Source organism: Camelina sativa, chromosome 16, assembly GCF_000633955.1.
Source record: "Camelina sativa cultivar DH55 chromosome 16, Cs, whole genome shotgun sequence".
Classification (NCBI taxonomy): domain Eukaryota; kingdom Viridiplantae; phylum Streptophyta; class Magnoliopsida; order Brassicales; family Brassicaceae; genus Camelina; species Camelina sativa.
Window position 1 is genome coordinate 23,699,467 of NC_025700.1, and position 16,819 is coordinate 23,716,285.

General features: G+C 36.9%; 7 protein-coding genes across 8 annotated transcripts; 3 read left to right on the top strand and 4 right to left on the bottom strand.

Annotated features, from left to right (window-relative positions):
• On the top strand, nucleotides 7-1,090 carry LOC104752079 (AIG2-like protein A; the record flags this gene model as incomplete). The annotated part of the gene is given in 5 exon segments (XM_010474143.2): nucleotides 7-122; nucleotides 189-261; nucleotides 361-453; nucleotides 544-627; nucleotides 729-1,090. Coding segments are annotated over 5 exon segments (453 nt in total), but the record flags the coding sequence as incomplete, so codon positions are not given.
• LOC104752077 (mechanosensitive ion channel protein 9-like) lies at nucleotides 1,196-4,175 on the bottom strand. The gene is made up of 6 exons (XM_010474142.2): nucleotides 4,036-4,175; nucleotides 2,522-3,785; nucleotides 2,317-2,437; nucleotides 1,944-2,237; nucleotides 1,652-1,854; nucleotides 1,196-1,571 (listed from the first exon to the last, which is right to left on the bottom strand). The coding sequence occupies exons 2-6, from the start codon at nucleotides 3,781-3,783 to the stop codon at nucleotides 1,331-1,333; spliced, it is 2,121 nt and encodes a 706-aa protein (XP_010472444.1). The 5' UTR covers nucleotides 3,784-3,785; nucleotides 4,036-4,175; the 3' UTR covers nucleotides 1,196-1,330.
• LOC104752080 lies at nucleotides 5,139-6,462 on the top strand. Of its 2 annotated transcripts, XM_010474145.2 has the most exons (4): nucleotides 5,139-5,375; nucleotides 5,475-5,615; nucleotides 5,712-5,823; nucleotides 6,099-6,462. In XM_010474145.2, exons 1-3 carry the CDS (start codon nucleotides 5,184-5,186, stop codon nucleotides 5,796-5,798), a joined length of 420 nt encoding a protein of 139 aa, XP_010472447.1. In that variant the 5' UTR covers nucleotides 5,139-5,183; the 3' UTR covers nucleotides 5,799-5,823; nucleotides 6,099-6,462. The 2 variants fall into 2 exon arrangements, with proteins under 2 accessions (XP_010472447.1, XP_010472446.1); XM_010474144.2 differs by lacking the exon at nucleotides 6,099-6,462 and having other exon boundaries at nucleotides 5,712-5,977.
• Nucleotides 7,205-8,434, bottom strand: LOC104752081 (auxin-responsive protein SAUR32-like). Its single transcript, XM_010474146.2, has one exon. It carries the CDS (start codon nucleotides 8,089-8,091, stop codon nucleotides 7,552-7,554), a length of 540 nt encoding a protein of 179 aa, XP_010472448.1. The 5' UTR covers nucleotides 8,092-8,434; the 3' UTR covers nucleotides 7,205-7,551.
• On the bottom strand, nucleotides 8,500-9,054 carry LOC104753958 (FHA domain-containing protein DDL-like). The gene has a single exon (XM_010476132.2). It carries the CDS (start codon nucleotides 9,028-9,030, stop codon nucleotides 8,500-8,502), a length of 531 nt encoding a protein of 176 aa, XP_010474434.1. The 5' UTR covers nucleotides 9,031-9,054.
• LOC109124521 (apolipoprotein A-IV-like) lies at nucleotides 10,190-13,691 on the top strand. The gene is made up of 14 exons (XM_010474149.2): nucleotides 10,190-10,479; nucleotides 10,575-10,702; nucleotides 10,820-10,891; nucleotides 10,975-11,088; nucleotides 11,462-11,530; nucleotides 11,625-11,735; nucleotides 11,812-11,874; nucleotides 11,953-12,015; nucleotides 12,100-12,255; nucleotides 12,344-12,499; nucleotides 12,613-12,693; nucleotides 12,781-12,842; nucleotides 12,981-13,108; nucleotides 13,372-13,691. Exons 1-13 carry the CDS (start codon nucleotides 10,308-10,310, stop codon nucleotides 13,057-13,059), a joined length of 1,326 nt encoding a protein of 441 aa, XP_010472451.1. The 5' UTR covers nucleotides 10,190-10,307; the 3' UTR covers nucleotides 13,060-13,108; nucleotides 13,372-13,691.
• Nucleotides 13,712-16,618, bottom strand: LOC104752082 (protein CUP-SHAPED COTYLEDON 3-like). Its single transcript, XM_010474148.2, has 4 exons — nucleotides 16,582-16,618; nucleotides 16,226-16,454; nucleotides 14,594-14,865; nucleotides 13,712-14,494 (listed from the first exon to the last, which is right to left on the bottom strand). The coding sequence occupies exons 2-4, from the start codon at nucleotides 16,410-16,412 to the stop codon at nucleotides 14,000-14,002; spliced, it is 954 nt and encodes a 317-aa protein (XP_010472450.1). The 5' UTR covers nucleotides 16,413-16,454; nucleotides 16,582-16,618; the 3' UTR covers nucleotides 13,712-13,999.

The following is a 16,819-nucleotide window of genomic DNA, read 5'->3' on the forward strand; positions in this document are numbered from 1 at the left end:
AGTGGTACTACTACAGTGGCAATGCACAGTGTCTTCGTCTACGGTAGTCTCATGGCCGACGACGTTGTTCGTCTCCTCCTCAACCGTATCCCTCAAACATCCTCCGCGATCCTCCCTGATTTGTACGATGCCTTCTCTTTCTCTCTGATCGATTCAAGTTGTTGAAATTGATTTTGAGATTTTTGCAGCCATAGATTCAGCATCAAAGGACGTGTTTATCCGGCGATTCTACCAGCTAAAGCCGATACAGTCTCTGGCAGGGTCAGTATCCGAATCAGATTCATGACTCTTAGGGATTTCAAAATCTAAGAGATTTGGGAATATTTTGATTTTTTTTTTGTGTGTGTGTGTACTGTGTAGGTGTTATTTGGAATCACAGATCATGAACTTTATGTTTTAGATGAGTTTGAGGATACTGAGTATGAAAGACAGAACGTTCAAGTTTTGTTAACTGTGAGTGTGATCATTCTTCATTCCATTTCTATAGATTTCAATGTAGAGATGTTGAAGTGTTTTTGTGTTTATCTTCTTTTCAATCTACAGGATAGTTCTGAGAAACTGCAGACACAAACTTACATATGGGCTAATAAAGATGATCCTGACCTCTACGGTACTTGGGATTTCGAGGTGAAGCTTATATATCTTTACTTGTTCAAACAGATTATGTCTTTTTATGTGCTGGATCATGGCTTGTTTGAATTGGTGTATGTATTTATGTTTATGGAAAGGAATGGAAGCAACTTCACATGGAAGGTTTCTTGAAGATGACTAAAGATTTTGCTCAAGAGTTGAATTTACCTGAATCTGAGGCATGACTGGGCTTGGCCACCACATTCAAGATAAGTTTGGTAGACACTAGATTGGGTCACTATATTGTTGGTGTTCTGAAGAATCCTCTAGGAAGGGTTAGGTTCTTCATGAATACATTACATTATTAGAACTTGGGGGGGGGGGTCTGGTATTACTTCAACTAAACAAGGAATAAGAACAACAGCGGCAGATTCTTGTGCTGTATGTTATTATTATTAAGTACACATATATACATGTTTTGATTCCTCCTCGTTTGCATTTATCATTTACGAGAGCTCAATTGCTTTGTTTGAGTCGATTTTTTTGAATTAGCCACAGTACTAGTTATGGATTTGGGAAGAACAAAATCAAGATGTTGAAAAGCAAAAAAATGGACAACAAATGTGTTGTAGATAGCATTAACATTTATTAGTAACTAGGTAAAAGGTTGCTGTAGATAGAAGATAGATTATTAAACCGAAGCAAATGAAGGTAATACAAGTAGTAGTGAAATCAAATGCAAAAAGGAAGAAAGAAACTATCACTTGTGCCCGGTGAGATGAACATCTTGAGGAAGGAGGGAGTAATCGATCTCAAGAGCCTCGAGTATTTGCTTGACCGCGATGATCAGCTCGGTTCTCCTGAGACTCTTCACTGCAAACTTCTGGAAGTTCATCGTGTGCTGGAAGAGCAGATTCATTTTCAGTTTGTTCACATTCTCAATCGCTCTCACCATCAACATGGCTTCTGGATACCAATAATGTGGGTTCTGTACCAAGTATCTGACCAAGAAAAAAATGAAGACACAGTGAGTGAGTGAGTGAGTGATCACTAGAGGGTTTTTGTTTTGCCTGATACTTACTCTGTGATTTTTTCCTTGAGAGTGGCGATTTTCGCGGCTGGTGTTGAGAATGCGATGGATAACTCTACATAGTCTCCCATATCTGGACTTCTGTAGAAATTACTTATTGGTTTCGATATTAAAACCGCATTTGGATAGAACACTTTCTCATTGTCAATCTTGAGGAACACGGTTGTTAAAAGATGTATTTCTTCAACCAGCAACTTTACAAAAAGAAAAGCAATGGATGTTTTGTTTAATTGTTTTAAATGAGTAGTTAATAGTGAGCAAGGAAAACGTCAAAGTTACTTACCATAACACCGTCAACAACGCAACGGTCACCAACATCGTAAGGGTGCATCACAAACACAAACACAAAGGATTCAAAGATATTCTTGCAAGTACTTCCAATCATGAAAGCAAGACCCACGAATTGTGTGGAGAAGACCACCAAAAACTTCGTTGTTGCTATATCAAGAAGTATCAACCAAATGATGAAGGTGGCAACGGTCAAGATTCCAATTATAAGTTTGTCAACCTGCTTAACCGCTGTTTTTGTGTCGTCCAATGAATGTCCTAGAGCTTTCCGACTAGTGTAAACTTTAATCTGTCCAAAAAAAAATGGTCAACAACTGCTTACACATTTATCTTCTCCAAAAAAATAAGGCATGGACACAAATGCTTACCACCCATTCTGTAAAAGCTTTGCGTGTGATTTTTCCGGCCTCGGCGCCTTCAATCAAAGGAAGAACAAGCTCTACCTCTTCCTTTATCATGAACCTCAACATGTCATCTTCCTCTATGTAACTGAAAAGAACCAACATCATGTTTGTATATATGATTAAGATGCAAACTAGAATAAAGCAAGAGTATTTTGTGATGAGTACTCACTTGTGGTTCGGCCGAGCAACATTGTTGAAAATATCATAAGAAGCAGCCACAGCCTCCATCTCATTAGTTATTTCTTTATCAGTTTTCTTTCTCTTATTATTACACTCATCTAAAGTGTTAGATATCGTTGAGAGACCCGAAGATCCCACGGCTTCAATCAAAACTCGCATTGTCAAAGCAGAGACCTTCTCTTGTTTCATCCTGTGAACCTTCCCCATATCAAGCACTTTCTTCTCTCTCACCGTTCCATCCTCGGTGCTCGTGAAGCTAAGGTGGCCCGTGCTTGGCTCGCGCCCAACTCTCTCTGCCTCTTCTATAAGTGGAGGTCCCGAGAGGCTCTGGAGAACGTACTGGTGAAAGATTGACTCTTGAATTCTCTCAAAGAAGTTTCTGACGTTGAACTTTGAAGCAAGCACTTTCAAGGCTAACGTCTTCAACAAGAAAAGAATTGATCCAATGAGAAGGGAAACAATAGTCCAATTAATAAGGTCGAGAAACTTCTTGGTCTTACGAGAGTGTTTATGGTCTTCTTCAAACAAAATAACCCAAGCAACCAGAATCAGGCTGAACCAAATGAAGACTTGAACGTTCTTCTTCAAACCATGCACAAAGTACAACACTTTCTTCCGTAAGAGGTAGTTCCTTTCTATAATGAACACCGCTAAATGCATTAACCAATTTGTCACGAACATGCCGCTCAGCGTCACCATCACAAATACACACCATTTCCAGACTTGTAAACCCAAAATGCAATGCTTGTTCACCTTATTAACGGTTAAGCTAACAACCAAAGTGCATAATATGGCCACGAACACTGCCAATTCAAGAAGAGCCAGAGGTTTCATTCCACCACGCTTCACTCGGTATAGCATAACCTTTTCGTAGATTTCATCGTTTTCATCGACTTCCTCCTCATCAACTTTACTCAGTTCTGCTGCGTCCACACAATTATTCTTGCTGAAAGTCCTTGAGAATGAATGGTCCCTAGGGGTTCCACCATTTTCCTCTAGTATAGTCTTATCGAATTGAAAAGACTCTTGTTTCCCAAACCTTGAATTAGGCTTGGAGTAACTTGACCTCGAAAGAGATCTCCTTGGAGCTAGACCTTCATTGGCAGAAATGCTTAACGGCTTTGGTTTCCTAGTCCTTGTATCTGAATCTGTTGTAGCAGCTACCTTGGAAGAAGAAGATGCTGATGCATCCTCTTTCTCTGAAACATTGATAACAACTTCTTCTATGTTGCTACTTCTCCTCTCTGCCATCCCTAAAGTCACCTCCAACCAATAAGTTCGTCTAGCTTTTAAAAACAAATTCTGATAGCTTAAACCTTAAACCCTAAACCAAACCCTACAAAGCTATAACAGAGATATGCAAGAATCAAGATAAATCAATATTCATACTTAAATGAGTATTAAAGTACTCATAACATTTATAAAAACAGTCCAAAAACATATATGAGTACTACTTTCACAAATGTAGAAAACCAACAGTGCCAAGAGTTAGATAGAGCTTACTAATAACTGATGTCAACTATAAAGAAGCAACAAATGCAACACAGTAGCCAGGGGAGCAAGAAATGTAGATGCTAGTATGCTACAAGAGATTTTAGTCGATGACTACCAAAAAACAAACACGAGCAGTTTAAAATGACAAACAAAAGTAAATAGCCACGATGACAAAACAGAGCAGGCATGGAACTTTATATCCTTTAGTTGTTGACATAAAAAAACAATTTTTTCCGATATTGTAAAGGAAGAAAAAGGAAAAAGAAAAAGAAGAATGAGTAGAAGATGGTACAAGAACCCAAGCAAGGAATGAATTAAAAACTTTAGTCCTGTACGAACTCCAATTTAAGTGCATTTCAGAAACCAAAAGAATTCCAAAGTAATAGAAGCAAATAGGCCTTTGCCATTAAATAATAATGGGAATGTACTATCTGTGCTTTTAATTTTAAATAAGATGTCTCAAATTTATGCATTAAAAGAAAAAGAATAAAAAAAAAACAAAGAATCAATGATCATATTATCTATTTACAATATATCGATGGGAATTTTGTTGGGAAAGGCCGGCCTCATGTGACAACTACTCCGGAACCTGAGAGCTTACATAGGAGAAAAGACCACCTCTTACTCGAACACATTTAGCAAGGCTACCAACAGGGACATTATTAATGTGATGAATAACATGCGTGAATCGAAAAAATCAGAAAAAGATCTAAGAATATACCTCATCAAATGATATTGTTTTATGAGTTGGACATTAACACACAAATAGTGATATGTAAATCTTTGAATTTACGTCAAATGAATATAATTATACACTATGATCCAAGAGAAGACATATCTGAGAATTTCACCATTGAATTAAGTGCATTGAGTTACAAAGATTTGAACAACCAATGGATTTAGCGTACTATAAGTTCATGGAAAAGAGAATGTTTGTGTGACATTTGAAAAAAAGAAAAGAGTTTCACGTTGCAACTAATTTCTCTTCTGTTATGGGTTTATTTTTTGATCCAAATCAATGGGCCTTCAAACGACCCATTATCAGCCCACTAATTTACTGTACTACCGGACTTTGTGTTGAGTTGACTGTTGTTCAGTGAGAATATCAACCGTCGCCGAAGTTGGATTAGAAAAAGAAAGCAAAAAAAAAAAAAAGTATGGCGACTTGGATAACGTTTCATCCTCCGAATTCATCTTATTTACGCCTCATGCCATCACCATCATCATCGTCATCATCACCATCACCGTCTCCGGCTTCATCCACGTCGCGTCGAAGTAACTGTTGTCTCTTTAAGCCACCTCGATGCGTTCCACTACAGCAACAACTAGATCCCCAGCTCGTCGAGCAGGTACCAACAAACAAACAAACAAAAAATTCCTATGAAATCTGAAATCGAATTCGCCTGTGATTTTCGAAATTGAGGAATTTTTATTTTTATTCGCTGAAGGGCGATTTCGATGGAGCTGTGATATTGTGTGAGGATTGTAACGGGAAAGGATGGTTGCTTTGTGATTTCTGTAAAGGTCAGAAAACAAATGTGAAATCTGAGAACAATCGAATCTATCGACGATGCCCAACTTGTAAAGCTGTAAGTAACATAACGAGCAAGTTTTTTTTTTTTTTTTTTTTCGTTGATTGAAAAATGTATGAGGTGAAGCTATGAAAATGGTGAACTTGAATACAGGTTGGATTTGTGTTGTGTGGAAAGTGTAAAGTGTTCAAGTGTGTCACATTTCCTAATTCAGAAGACGGCGATGAACTTATGTTCTAAAAGCTTTCCTTGTGGTATCTTCAATGTATGTACCCATTTGAGTTTTCAGGTTCCTTTCTTTTTTCCCAATTGTTATATATTGTATATTGTCTTTACTCTGCTCAAATATAGCCAAATGCATTAAGTACATTGTAAGTTTTAACCATTAAGCAGACTAGTGAATCGCATTGGCTTCTTTACTGGTCTCTATGTTCATGTGTGAAAGCTGACTTCCACACCTTTTACTTAATTGATTTTTGTCTGCAATGTGTCTCATGTGGATAGGTTTATTCTTTAATTGATTAATTGCCTTTGTAATAGGATTTGGTTGTCGTTATAACCTCTACACTCATCTTGAAAGCAGAAGAAAACTACTACTAGTACACACTCCAACTGTTTTTATGACTCCAAGGCATATGGTTATTGTTCTTGGTAATTTGCTGATGATGGATCTTGCTGTCTTTACAGAACCTGTAATACATTATATCCTCGATAACAGGTTCAGGAGATGATTATGAATGCACATGTATTAGGCGATTTGTTTAGATTAATAGATGGTATTAAATCTCAAGGAACAAAGATGTCATGTGGCGTTTTCCCTTTTATCGGATCTCTATGTTTTATGTTTTGACTTTGACACTCATTAATCATATGGCAGAGGAGAACCAACATGTGATTTCATGAACATCTTTCTCTCCCTTTTCTTGAATCATGTTTTGGTTTAAGGGATGGTTAACTCAGTCCTTTTGAGTTTTGATTTGCCGTACTCTTTCGGACGTTATATGCATGTGATCACAATAATGGAGCTACTTAGTTTACATGAGAATATTCCTGTGACTCTGCTATTAGCTTATTATACTACTAATTATCTTTATTATAGAAGAGAAGCTTAGGATACCGTACTTTTTCCTTTGAATAGTTTAATAACCACATTCCACTTGGTGATTAAAAGTACAATTCCGTAATTATTGTTATGATTACATTATCCTATTATTTTAAATCTTCTGATTACTTTAACCTAACTCTAACTTCCATTCACATGGCTGTTCCGGGAAGAACGCAAACTGCACAAATAGAAACTTGAACCATTCTCTCTGTCTCTCTCTCTCTCTTAATAGGCACAGCGTTTTGGATTCTTGTGAATGTGATTTCTGCTTAGAGTTAGAAGACAAAACATAGGTTTAATCAGTGATACTTGTTCTCCTCTAGTTCATTAGGTTCTATATACTGAGATAAAGATCAACTTCCATTAGTTTCCAAACTAACAAAATCTTTGGTTATCATGAATATCTTGCCGATGTGATATGTTTCTACTGACTTGTATTGCAAATGCAGACGACTGGATTACAAAGGATTTATAAAAATTTGTGTACAAGTTCAAATATTGTTTTTGCCTGGTTCGCTTATACAGTATCTGATTTGTTCTTGTACCACGATGCTACTGCGTTTGTAATCAGGAATAGATAGTTAGATCAATGGGCTGGTGGGTTTTTCTGAGAAATTCCACCAGAGCAGAGAAAGAAATAAGAGTTTTTTAAGTTTTCATCAGTCTAAGGTAGCCACAACAAAAGTCAGAAACAGAACAGAGAGGTCCTTATAATAGTTTCAATGATCTGTTTGTATATTCCATTATTCAGAAATATATCCTCTTATTCGGAAGTTTTGAAGCACACAAATCCATATTCCTAGAGAAACAAAAAATGGGAATAAGCAGAATGGCTCAAGTCAATACAAGAGGAGGGGAAAAAAAGATGCAGAAAAGGAATGAACAAAACTATCTGCACATTGGGATGTTGTGAGGTTGGTGTGAAGGAGTCCTCGGACAATCCGATGGATGCCGGTAACTCGTCTTGTCATCTGCCGCTGCATTGAACTTGCACTCCTGCTTAGCCGTTGTTGTCTTCACCAGGTACCCTTCGTTCTTCTCCTCCATTATCTTCAATATGCTCTCGAAAACAGAAACTTCACAAGGAATCCTCAAGAGACCGGCTTGTTGAAACCCAAACTCTTCTTCTGCCTCACGTAAAAGAACATAGAAAGCTTGGTGGCTAAGGTACTCTGTTGGTATTGTGTACCTCTTCTTCTCTAACCCGACCGAGACAGCTAGATACCCTTTCGGCACGGCTGTTACATCTGTAAATGACAGTGTCCTCTTCAGAAACTTGATGCTCTTGCTACCTCCGCCATTGTTATTGTTCTCTTCGGTGGTGTTGCTCTTGGCTGCCTTTGATGCAATCGCTTGTTTTCGCCATTTCTTGAGAATCTGTTGAAGCTTAACGATCTCTCTGATCTTGTTGGACTTCTTGTCTTCCATGGCGGGGATAGAAGACACAAGACAAGAAATAGTTTTGGTAAAATGTCTTGTTTATGTGATGGTTTAGCGTTTGTCTCTTTCTGTGTAGTGATGAGGACGTGATGGATTTAGTCGGGGATATATAGAGGTGGTGACCCTCTAACTCTGATTTAATTAATTGGATTAGAGGTTAATTGTTTTTCTGTTTAAATATTGGGCTAATCAGATGCTTTGGGGTTATTTAATGATCTATTCTAAACCAACTTGAACTTGTTGACAAACAAAATTAAATAGCCATACCCATACCTTAGAAAATGTTATTTCGTAACGTGAAGACTATCACCAGCACAGTAAAAATCAGACACATGAGCAGGTTCAAGCAGCCGAGAGTACGTATTGTTGACAGTTGCTGCTTGACTCTGATTTCATTCACTCAGTAGAACTCTCGTGCAACAATACGTACTCTCGGCTGCTGTTGCCAAATTTTATGGTATCTTTCTCAAAAAGCTCATAGTACCGTTGCGGCTCAATCGGACTTCCATTGATGTAAGTCTTATTGGTACTACCAAGATCCATAATGTAAGGCCGCACTTGCTTCTTACCCATCATACCATATGGTTTCTCTTTTTCCACCTCCCGATACTGAATAACAGCGTGTTGTTTGCTGCAGGACGGATGATCAGTAGGAATGTCGGCGATCTTTCTCTCACGTCCAAATAGATAACAGCTTTGGTGATGGATGCAAAGTGGCTCATTCAGTGGTTCACCATCCTTAAAAACATAAAGTCTCCATCTGTCATTGGGTTTTCTAGCATCCGGTGGCTCATTAAAGAGAAGTGTAATGCCTTTGTATCTAGTGGTTTCTTCAGCAAGTTTCCCTGATAGCTCGAAACATGGCTCTTCCTTATTCTTCTTTGCCAAAGCCTCGTCAGCTTCCGGGTGGTGGGTTCGGTTGGACATGGCAGCGGCTATCAGAGAGGAACAACAACGATAAGTTGTAGCGACGTCAAGGATTTGGTGTAGGGATCGCCGGCTAACAAACCCCTTTTTTTTTTCTTTTTAATCAATCGTTTCAATCCCTTCTGTGATAGGAGGAAGGTCAGGTCAGTTCGTTGTTGAATAGAATGTTTTTATAAGAGTCTAGCGGTTGGGCTTGATTAGATAACAAATAAAGCCCACTAATAATCTCCTCACGGCCCAACTGTTATTTATTTTTCCCCCGCAATTAAGGCATTGTACGACCGTACCTATCCACCTACCCTTGGCCATTGAGCCCTGTGCGCACATGTGCAAGTGCAACCCAAAAACATTACTCTATTAGTTTATTACAGAATGTTTTAAAGTTAATTTATTACCGAAAACAATTTTAATACTGAGGATTCAATGATTGTATAGATATAAATGTACTTTAAACATTATGTAATAATCACAAAAACACTTATGGGAACAAAAAAGAGAAAAATTGGTATCTATTATTATGCTATTCTATTCGATTAAAATATTATAATTGATAGAATTAGAGAAACATTTGAAAATCTTTTAAATCATTTTTTTTTTACTAAGTTATGTGTTGATTGATATCTTAAAAATAAATTAAATTTTAAAAATTTGAAAAACACCTTTGTTTTGAAGAGCTGAAGTGTCTCTAGACTCTATAAAGACACTAATCAACATATTCACACATTTAAAGATACTTTTTAAAAATTATTTTAAAATTTAAAGATACCTATCACATTCACAAACATGACTAATGAGAATCTGTGGTTAATATCTTTAATTCAATTTATTTAGATTCTATGAAAAAATTTAGTTCACTACTTAATCAAAACTGTACTAAATCAAAATTAATTTTAAACCGACACGAAAAAAGTATTCACAAAATTATGGATACTGTATAAGATGTTGTATTGGATTTCCAATCCAAACCAAACCAATTTAGTATTTTCTTCAAAAGTAGTAAGAAATATTAATTCAATTTGCGTATCACAGTGACTTTATATACCTTCAGTAGTAAGTTTTCTTTCCATATCCTGAGAATATATTGCCACGTGTTAGTCACCAAACCACACTCTCATCACACTCACACAAAGAAAAATAACTTGTCGTCTTTTTTTTTTTAAGAGTCCAATTTGATCAAACAAACACATTCGAAGAAGAGAGAACCCAAAAAAAAAAATCCTGTTTTCTGTTGGCAAATCTCCGGCGAGATCAATCTTCTTTGATAGTTTATTCATAACATGGCGGCCGCGAAACTCGTGGCTTTGTTACTATTTCTCGCCTTGGTTTTCAATTTCACCACTTGTGTCGTCTTCGCCGACGCTGGAATCGACGGCGGTGAAGAACCGAAACTCCGATCCGACGGCGGTGAAATCGAATTGGATCAACTTAATTCTAAAATCCGTGCCCTAGGTTTTTACACTCGGAATCTTACAGTTAGATTTTTTTAACTTGTGCGAATTCTCTAATTTTGATGTTTTTTGTTTGTTTGTTTGGGGTTGGTGAAGAATCTCAAATTGATGAGAAAACAAGAGAACTTAAAGGGAGAGAAGAGTTAGTAGCAGACAGGGAGAAGCTTCTTCAAGAGAGACAAGCCAAAGTTGCTTCTCTGGAGACTGAGGTTTCTTCACTAAAGGTATGCTTGTAGTGGTGTCTCACTTCAATTACTTCCTTGTTCACTCATCTTTGTATCTAGTTTTTTTAATCTTGCTTTCAGTTTGGACTCACCGATTGTGTATTTTTTCTTCATCAGAAAAAAGGTTCATCAGATTCTGTGGAATTGTTGAGTAAAGCACAAGCACGAGCTGCTGAGTTAGAGAAGCAGGTGAGAGATCTTTATTTTGAGGACTCATCTTGTATATGGCTATATGCATATATGTTGCTTAATTCTTATTCTCAACGTTTCAGGTTGAGGTACTCAAGAACTTTCTAGAGCAAAAAAACAAGGAGAAAGAATCCACAGAAGCACGGAGTAGTGCAGCTGAGAAAAAGCTAAATGAATTGAACTCGAGACTTGAGAAAGTATGTTCTTTACATTCTTTTGGTGCTTTTTTCTCGTGAGTCACGTTATTAGTATCTCTGTTAATCATTTATATAGCTTAACTCTGGTCGTGCTAAGTAATTGATTTTTCTTATTTATCTACCTTGTTTCATCTTTTGCTGGACTTTGTTAAGGTTTTAGCCAATTAAATATAGCTCTGAGTAACTTTGTTTGTTCTTCCCTTTGGAGTTTTTGTGTCCTAGTTATATTGTCTGTTCTGCAGGACAACTCCTTTTCAAAGTCGATGTTTGGTTTTACTGTAGAAATTGGAATTGTNTTGGAATTGTATGCAAGTCAAGTATGGATGCGTGCTTTTTGTTTTTTTTTGCCAAATTTAACAAGAGAGTCCTGCAGTTTCACAAGACAAATGAAGAGCAGAAGAACAAAATACGAAAACTTGAGCGTGCTCTTAAACTCTCCGAGGTATGATGATATGATGCTCCTGGTTTTAGTTTTGTTCTCCTCGACTTTTGGTTTTTTTCCATCACTTTTTAATCTTCTCAAAATGAAATTATAGGAAGAGATGGTGCGGACAAAGAATGAAGCAACCACAAAGGCTAAGGAACTGATGGAGGTTCATGGCGCGTGGCTTCCCCCTTGGCTTGTTGTACACTGGGCTAAATTTCAGGTAAATAGAGTTTGTCTCTTACGACTTTCTGACACAATAGATTTTCTCAACTAAAGTCAGCACTTCCTGAACTCAGACTGTTGCTGGGACACATTGGGACGCCCACGGAAAACCAGTTTTGGAAAAAGTAACTCATAAGGTACTGTTTATCGATTTGAATGGTGATACATGTCTATTTAAGGAAACGTATGTCTAATGAAGTTTAATTATCTATTAGGTGACACAAGCCAAAAATCAAGCTGAAAAATGGGCTAAACCGCACATGGCTAATGTTAAAACTGTAAGCAGCTTACAACCAATGTCTATCATTACTCCTCATGAGGCTCTTATGGTTATGCTTATGCTTATGCAATTCTGTTTCCAGAAATATATTCCGGCAATGAAAGAGACTGTTAAAACACATGTTGAGCCACACGTGCAAACACTATCTACCAAAGCGAAAGAGGCTTACCATGCTTCCAAGAGTGCAGTTACTCCACATATTGTTAAGTTTCAAGAACATGTAGATCCCTATTACCAGGTGAAGTATTTTTCTTTTTGTTTTTGATATTAGTCTTTCACCTTATATCAACAATATCCACTTAATGCGTTCTGTTTTTGCTCTCCAGGAGGCTAAAAAATTTAGCAAGCCATACGTTGATCAAGTAGCCACGGCCACAAAACCACATGTTGATAAGGTGAGAGCTACCATGAAACCTTACACAAAGAAGGTTGTTCACATCTACAAAGAGTCCCTAAAATCTGCCTCAACGTATCACCATCAGGTCAGAATGGGAAGCACTGTGTATATTATATATACATTCGAGTTATGAATAGTAGTACCATTTCTGGAGGAATATGTTGTCTTTTAAGCTGATAAGTGTGTCTATCTGTGAAGCTTCAAGCCAATGTCGAAAGAAAATTGAAGAGCCATGAGCTGATGGAACCTTTTGCCACGAAAGAGTTCATTTGGTTTACAGTATGTTTTCTGGTCTTGTACTCTTTAAGACATCATGCTTTTTTGTTCTTTTGCCTCTCAACTTAAAAGTTGAACTGTTCACTGCAGGCGTCTGCTTTGTTGGCGTTACCCATCTTCATAGTGTACAAATTTCTCTGTTCGCTCTTCTGGCAAGTTTCTTATAAACAATCATTTTCTATAAGATGTTAATATTAACTTTCAGTATATTTCTCTCTAGTTAGTACAGATACTTCCATCCTCGATTTAACTTAATGACCTTCAGTGAGTTTGTTATATGTTTATTGCAGCACAAAGACAAAGAAGCCTATCCGACAGCCTCATCACCATACTCGCCGTAAGGCCAAAAGGGGTCATTCTGACAAGTGAAGTCACATGATTATGCTGTTGTCACTTCCGCGTGCTATAAATATTAGAGGTACATCTTACATTCTGCTTAAATACACGTCGCAGAATGGATCTGGAACAAAGAATGTGCAAGCCAGAACTTACTTTCCATAGACTTGAGTCTGTCTGATGTTGATATGTGGATAGTGTGTCCCGTTTCTGAATCATAAATGCATAGTCCTTATGTTAAATGCTCATATAGTGTAAAAGCTATTAGTGAGTACTAGTGACTGAGGTTAAATCTTTGGAGTGATTTGTGTCAAGTGAGCTTGACCTTTCGCTATACTCTTGTAGGTAAAGACGGATTTTGATACGTTCTCTTTGTGCCTCAGCAACAGTCTATATGTTTTCTTCGTTAGTATGAAAGAAACAGCTTATGTTAGAGGTATCTTATGGTTTAAGCTCGCTGTGCACAAGTGTTTCTTCACTCTCTCTCTCTCTCTCCGCTTTTGAGATGCCTTTTGGATACAAAGTTTTCAGTCTTTTTATACAGAGAAGATTAGACATCTTAGAGGAAATCTAGCAAGGGCTTGGTTTGTGTATTTTGTGATTTGTGTGGATAAATTTGGGAGTTGCTCCATTACTCTTTTTTAAACGCCATGTTTTTTTTCTTTTTCTTTTATCCTTCTTGAAATATTGGGAAATATTACAGCTTTAATTTTATTTGTAACTGAAAATCATAGAGTCACACCATAATTGGCTTGACTAACCTTTGAATCTTGATATCTTCCTAGAATAGGTAAACAAATGCGACAATAAAAACAAACAAAAAGGTTTTACCAACAAGTAAAGGGAATTTTCTTCCGCGTGCAAACAAAATAAGAACCACTTAATAAGATGGACTTAAACTGACAATTACCACTTAATAAGATGGCCAGTATCCATCCACTTAATAAGATGGACTTAAACTGACAATTACCACTTAATAAGATGGCCAGTATCCATCCAAGTCCATGCACTGGCTCATCTCCACATTTCCAAACCCGTTTTCGCCGTTGAACGAAGCACTAACCGAGGCGACATCCTCGAGTGACACAACAGGAGGCGGCTGGACCAGTGCACCGCCAAGGTTGAGATTGAGCCCTGAGACAGGCATGTGGACGTTGTAGTTCATTAGCTGCTGATGATGAGCAGAGTCCATGGTAGTGCTTGTGGAGGCACGGAAGACCCTAGAGAGCTCGGCTAGGTGAACCGCGTTAGCCATGATGGACTGGTTAATATTGAGGCTTGGGTGTGGTTGTAGATGCGGTGGGAGTTGAAGGAGGTCTGATGAGTAATTAGGGTTGTTGTTGTTGGTTGATAGTAATGAGGCTCTTGCGTGGTTGTGGTTATGACTTGTGCTGCTGCTACTGTTGCTTATGTATTTCTTGGTTGCTTCTGTTTTCTTGAATACTCTACACACTACCCACTCGTCTTGCTGCATTTACGTGTACCATCATATATGACGAAATAAGAATTATTGAGCTAGCTAGTATATATAAATATGTAAAAATAACAAAGAGGGAAAATATTGTACCTTGGAGGTTCTGTAGGAAGACTTAGAGTGAAGTCGATATTCATGCATGACCCAACTAGTCTTCTCCCCACGAGGAGCTCTTCCTCTGTAGAAGACCAAAGTCTTCTTCATTCCGACCAACTCCGATGTTGTGCTATTGAATATCTCTTTGTCTTTTCCGGTGGTTTTCCAATATCCTGTATTCGTCGCCCTATTTGTCCTCACCCCCGTCGGGTACTTCCGGTCCCGTAGACTGAAAAAGTACCATTCTTTTCCTCCCATTTTGGCCTTCTCTATCAACAATTTACTCAAATAGAAACTTTGTGAATAACTTGGCGAATTAACTTTTTTTTTTTAATATTTCCAAAATGTTAACATATTACTAATAATTAAGCTTTCTGCTTCTATAATCTACGATAATAATATATTATTTTGTGACGATTAGTAAAGCGAATCTTTGAAAAGATGGTATTATTGGTATGTTAGATGAATCCTAGAGTAATGAAGTTAACTGTAAAATAGTGGAAACATTTTGAGCTGAGTAATGATGAATGTTTAGGTTTTTTAGATGAGTGATTTGTTATGTTTTAAAGTTATATTTTTTAAAACTGTGTTATTAAGCTGAATAATCCGCACAGTTTGGAACTAAGATAACTAGATAGGAAACAAAGATAATGTTAGTTTATCAATATCTTGATTATGGATGGAACTAAAGACAAAATAAGTTGATGAGAAATTAACGTACGTACGGTAGTGAATGCATGACTTCCATTCATGTAACTAGTGTTTGTTAGGAAACTTCATCGTGTGACTTTCTATTTTCAAGATGCATGCTTACTTTTTTCTCTCTCTCTTTCTATACCGAGCATTTTTTAAGGAAACTTCATCTGTTCCAAAGATTCTTTTGATAAATGTATTCCATATATTTTACATTTATATTATGACCGAAAGGAAAAAAGGAAAAAAGATTTTTACATCTATCTAGCCTTCGCACCACAACCACATGCTTATCCCTTAGTTTTTTTTGGGGGGCAAAATTCATTAGTTTATAGTACAAGAAAATAGTTTTATAGATTGTGAATGGGATAGCTAATACAAAGGAATTACAACCAATGTACTCTCTTTTACACTAACTGACTTACGACTAGTTAGCTAGAATATCCCATGACATTATTGCATGCATTTTCATAAGGCGAAATATATATATATATATATATATATATATATTGTGTGTATATATATGTAATGAACTTTTAGATGCTTCCCAAAATAGAAGATCATTAAATTTATGTGTAAGTGTGTAGATCTAGTATATAATATATATATATATGTGTGTGTCATGTTCTTAACATTCAATGACTCATTTCTATCATTTTCCTCATGTATGTATATGCTTAAAGTAGAAGAAACACATAATTTTGGTTTTTAATATGTTCAAAAAATTGCTTCGGATATTTTCTAACCCAAATAAATAAGGTCATACCAATCTTGAATAAAATCAACGATGTATATCAATATGCACATGTATCTATCTACCCATCAAAAAAAAAATATTTATCTACGTATCGAAGAGATATAAATGTGATCTATTATGTGTGTGTGTGCGTGCGCGTGTGTAGGAAGAAAGCTAAGTCTTAAGAGTAATTAACGTACCAGGAAGCTCCCACGGTTCGGACTTGTTGAGATCAACGTCGGCGATTGCTTTGCCGGTGAAGTTTTGATCGGCGATCTTATTAACCAAGTAATAAGATATTAGCTCCTCATCCGTTGGATGAAATCTGAAACCTGGCGGCAAAGCTTCTTCTTCTTTCTTCTGCTGTTGGTGATCTCCTTGTTCCATTTTATATGATCTTTAGTCCAGATCCAAGAACCTTTCTATCTCCTTGAAACACATATAGTAACATGTCTAAGATTCACAATCCATAAGATAAAGGTACTAAAAGAGGAATTCGAGAAGAAATAAAAAAAACACGAGATATGGCAAGTATAGGGTGAGATATTGGGCTTACTTGTATGGAAGAAGAAAAACCAGACAACCAAAACTTTTATGAGATTAGGGTTTTGGTGGAATTTATATATCACTAGACAGGGATGGCTTGCGACTATTCTAAGGAGGAAAATATGAAAGAAGAAGACAAATTTAGAGTAGGGCTTTTTCTTTTTTTTCTTCTTACTTTGTCGTGCATGTGATTAAAAAAACAATTATTATAACACGGTTTTGCCTTTATATTTATTAATTATAATATA

Bases quoted from the DNA above. Each gene is read 5' to 3' on its own strand.
- LOC104752077 (XM_010474142.2), bottom strand. From the start codon at position 3,783: ATGGCAGAGAGGAGAAGTAGCAACATAGAAGAAGTTGTTATCAATGTT. The intron at 2,438-2,521 runs GTGAGTACTCAT...GGTTCTTTTCAG, and splicing joins GTTGCTCGGCCGAACCACAA to TTACATAGAGGAAGATGACA. The intron at 1,572-1,651 runs GTAAGTATCAGG...TTTCTTGGTCAG, and splicing joins CTCAAGGAAAAAATCACAGA to ATACTTGGTACAGAACCCAC.
- LOC104752080 (XM_010474145.2), top strand. From the start codon at position 5,184: ATGGCGACTTGGATAACGTTTCATCCTCCGAATTCATCTTATTTACGC. The intron at 5,376-5,474 runs GTACCAACAAAC...TATTCGCTGAAG, and splicing joins ATCCCCAGCTCGTCGAGCAG to GGCGATTTCGATGGAGCTGT. The intron at 5,616-5,711 runs GTAAGTAACATA...ACTTGAATACAG, and splicing joins GATGCCCAACTTGTAAAGCT to GTTGGATTTGTGTTGTGTGG.
- LOC104752081 (XM_010474146.2), bottom strand. From the start codon at position 8,091: ATGGAAGACAAGAAGTCCAACAAGATCAGAGAGATCGTTAAGCTTCAA.
- LOC104753958 (XM_010476132.2), bottom strand. From the start codon at position 9,030: ATGTCCAACCGAACCCACCACCCGGAAGCTGACGAGGCTTTGGCAAAG.
- LOC109124521 (XM_010474149.2), top strand. From the start codon at position 10,308: ATGGCGGCCGCGAAACTCGTGGCTTTGTTACTATTTCTCGCCTTGGTT. The intron at 10,480-10,574 runs GTTTTTACACTC...GGGTTGGTGAAG, and splicing joins TTCTAAAATCCGTGCCCTAG to AATCTCAAATTGATGAGAAA. The intron at 12,016-12,099 runs GTAAGCAGCTTA...TTCTGTTTCCAG, and splicing joins ACATGGCTAATGTTAAAACT to AAATATATTCCGGCAATGAA.
- LOC104752082 (XM_010474148.2), bottom strand. From the start codon at position 16,412: ATGGAACAAGGAGATCACCAACAGCAGAAGAAAGAAGAAGAAGCTTTG. The intron at 14,866-16,225 runs GTACGTTAATTA...AATTGTTGATAG, and splicing joins CGAACCGTGGGAGCTTCCTG to AGAAGGCCAAAATGGGAGGA. The intron at 14,495-14,593 runs GTACAATATTTT...ACGTAAATGCAG, and splicing joins CTTCCTACAGAACCTCCAAG to CAAGACGAGTGGGTAGTGTG.